Here is a 3,727-nt window from a genome sequence, read left to right on the forward strand (position 1 = left end):
GAAAAAAACTGATCCTCCAAGGCTCTAGCCTTGGTCATACCATTATTTAAATGTTGGAGATAGGATTCAAATCGAGGTCTTCCTGACTCCAAGTCCAAGACTCAAGCCATTTGCCGGGCTACCTGCCCATGCCCATAATCCTCCAGAACTCTGGGCACGGAGAGGCTCTCCTGACACAGATTCTCCAGAAAGAATGGAGCTCACCACAAGGAAGCCTGAAGACCATGAACCAACCAGCCCCATCCCTCCCAAGTCTTGTCCCATCTCATCATGGAGCCAAGTCCAAGGTTCTACTCCAACATTAAATGCACTCATTGCTGTTGGAACAAGAAGACAACTTAGAAAGAGTAATTTCCTACCATACAAGGGCCAGTTAAAGGAGCCTGGAGGTTTGTCCAGAAGAGAAGGTTCTTGGGGGGGGGGGGGGGGGGAGAGATAGATCCGCTGATTTCAGGTACTTGAAAAGTTGTTATGGGGAAAAGTTCCATTTGCACTTGGAGAACAGAAGGAGGAGCAATGAATGAGTAAGAGCAACAAAGAGGCCAATGGAGAGTGAAAAACTCACAGACATTCCTTTCTGGGACTAGGGCAGGTTGCTTCTCATTGGAGATCTCCAAGCAGAGGCTGGAGGACCGCTCCTGGCCATACAGTAATGAGGACTCTTGGGTCCGGACCAGACTTGATTTAATGGTTGCTGCTCTTTCCCAACTCTAAAATTCTGTCATTTCTACTGTTAGGATAGGATTCGCTATCATCTTCATTGGATACGTTGCCGTTCCCCACTTTATAGCCTCAGTTATGTACCTCTGCAGCCATCTAGTTAGTTCTTCCAGGACACACCTGGGTGAAGGGCACAACAGTGCCAGCAGACAGGCAGCTGCCACACATCGATGAAGCCTGACCTAATGAGGGCCATTGTGGGAAATGGCCACCCAGACTACTGAGACTTCTTTCATGAGATCTTGGGATATCCTGCCTATTGGAGAGCTTGATCCCCAAACACTTTTAATAATTATCACATTTCATATAGTATTTTCAAGGATTGTAAAGTTCTTTACAAATATCTCATTTTATCTTCGACCCTGGGAAGTAGTTGCTATTATTGTCTCCATTTGGCAAATAAAGAGACAGATGAGAAAGAAGAGATTAAAATGACTTGCCCATCTTGGGGCTAGATTTGAACTCGAGTCTCAGTGACTGCAGATCCATCACTGTCCACTCTTACCTAGCTGCTCACTGTCAGCCTTAATACCCCCCCAAAAAAAGACCAAACATCTCCCCAAATGCTAGATCCTTCTTTCTTGACACTCTAAGGACTTTCCAGACCGGATAGCATTAAAAACAAGTCCACATTAAATTCTTGCCTTCTCAAGGAACATACATGACACCTCCCTCCCCCAAGTCGATGTTCGAAACAGAGCAGTCATGACAGCAGCGGTATATTGAAAAGAATTTTTTTAAAATAATAATTACATCTTTGATACAAATTCAAATTTTTTACACCTCAGTTCTGACTCACAAGAGTTTGATATATACAGTAGATATCAATGCATGTCATTGCCAGTAGAGACAAGAGCCAGTGAACTTTTGGGAGGGAGAAGGGGGCCTGATTGGACACTGATTGTTACACAGAAGTTTTCACAGAATCACACACATTTTTTTCTTTAAAAAAAAAAAAAAGACACACATAAAATACCAACCTGAGTAAAACTCTACTGAAAAACATAGAGCATCATGAATTACTACATCACATATTGCACCTTTAAATAATCCTTCTTACCAAACACAGAGAGGGCAAGTGGGGCATGTCACCATGGGAGCAGAGAGCTCCAAGCAAGAGCTCATCTCCACTCCCGCCCGGCCTGGAAAGGGCTGGGGCAGAACAGTGACCAAGTCTTTGGGAAGGAAGGGGAATTAAATATACGGAGGGAGAAGGAATGAGAAAGGAGGAAAAAAAGGTAGGGAAGGGGGAAGAGTCAAGAAGGAAGAAAGAAGAAGGAAAGAGAGCAAGAAAGGAAAGAGAAGAGGGAAGATAGATAGAAAGGGAGAAAAGAGAGGAAGAGATGAGAGAAAAGAAAGAGGGGATGAAAGAGAAGAAAAGTTGCTTTTTAAAAAAAGACCATAGCAATTGTACTGAAAAGGCTAGGCCCTTTCTACTAATCTATTTTTAAATATAATGTATATTCCAATTATGAGATTCAATATAAAAATATAGATATCTACTGATTTTTGCCTACGGAAGCATAATTAGGAAAGGCACATGTTTAAATATAAAATCCACATGGAGGAGACACCACATCTCCCTCTTGACACTATAAACAACCAAAATTATGCATTTATCCATCAGTCAGATCCCAAGATACAGTAGGTAAAAATAGACTTCTGATCCTCAAAATATAGTCAACTTAACACAATCTTGGCTTCAGAGTGTGAACCATATAAAAGAGTTTGTTCATTTAAAAAAGACAAAGAAAGTGAGGGGAATGGGGAGAGGGGAAGGAGGAAGGGAGAGAAGGACAGAGAGACAGAGAGAGAAAGACAGAGAGACAGAGACAGACAGAGAGACAGAGAGGGGGAGTGGGGGCAAAGGACATGTATCCTTTAGAAAGAAGAGGGGGAGAAAGATTTGCAGCTCACTTTTCCTAGTTGGTCTGCAACCCCCAGTGAAGAAAGTCAGCTCATCCTATTCTTAATCTGGAATATAGTTGGTTTCCTCAGCCACAGTCCCTGAAGTCCAACTGCTTGTTTGCATTTTCTTACATGTGTATCTTCAAGCCTTCAAGATTGGTCATAACCAAGGAGAACACACATGCCGCACACACACGCGCACGCACGCACACAGGCACACACAAATGGACACTATACATATAAAAACATCCACAACAGTGCATTCATTTCCTTTACTGTGGGGGCGCCGGGCCCAGGAAGCCCTGGGCAAGAAGGTTTTTCCTTTGGAATTAAGCAATGTATCCATTTGTCTTCCCAAAAGCAGTCATTGGCGCGAGGTTCTCATAGATGGTCATGGCTGTCGTGTTTTGGTAGATGAGATCAGCTTTGGAGTCTTTCTGAGATTTGATAATATCCCAAACGCACTGATTGAGGAAGACATACTGATCCTGGCCAAGAAAACAAGAGAAAAACAAAGATCAGTAGCTTTACTGATGTTAGCAGAAAAGCTGATGTGGGACATGAGAAGGAAACATACTTGGGCCTATAAAGGACTCTGGGTCTTTGCTTGGCAGGTCCCAGAGCCTGGAACAAGAGCCTTCTATCTCTTCCTTCACCTGCCAAACTCCTACCCATCTATAAAGCTGAACTCTCCTTCAGAATGCCTTCCCTGATTCCCACTGGGTAACGAATGACTATTCCCCTCAGACCTCTTTCGGCCTAAGGAAATGAGTCTGCTGACTTCCCCAAGGTAGGACAGTAATGGTAACTGAATGCCTATCATCTGACTCCCAAACCAATGTCTTTCCACTGATGGAAAAACGATGGATCATCATTTGGGAGGAACAACTGAGAAGCCAGCTTGACTAGATTGTAGGATCCAATGGGAACCACTGGAATAGATGATGAGGTGGGGAAGGGAGATTGGGGTTGGGTTGTGATCACAGATTTTGAGATGAAAGGGACTTACAGGTCATCTGAAAGCTATCTTATTGGTAGATTAGGAACCAAATAGTCATACTGTCTACCTGTTGTAATAAACACTATCATAGGCTGATTC

At 43.3% G+C, this 3,727-nt stretch overlaps 1 protein-coding gene across 1 annotated transcript in view; it reads right to left on the minus strand.

Annotated features, from left to right (window-relative positions):
* Positions 1–1,438: 1,438 nt before the first annotated feature.
* The window catches only part of PTPRJ (protein tyrosine phosphatase receptor type J), a 160,847-nt gene continuing 158,558 nt past the window's right edge, over positions 1,439–3,727 (minus strand). The window contains exon 23 of the mRNA XM_056803779.1: positions 1,439–3,145. Within this exon, the coding sequence (XP_056659757.1) occupies positions 2,958–3,145 (188 nt within the window). The 3' untranslated portion in view covers positions 1,439–2,957. The remainder of the gene's footprint in view (positions 3,146–3,727) is intronic.

The sequence above is a fragment of the Monodelphis domestica genome, chromosome 6 (assembly GCF_027887165.1).
Source record: "Monodelphis domestica isolate mMonDom1 chromosome 6, mMonDom1.pri, whole genome shotgun sequence".
Taxonomy (NCBI): Eukaryota; Metazoa; Chordata; class Mammalia; order Didelphimorphia; family Didelphidae; genus Monodelphis; species Monodelphis domestica.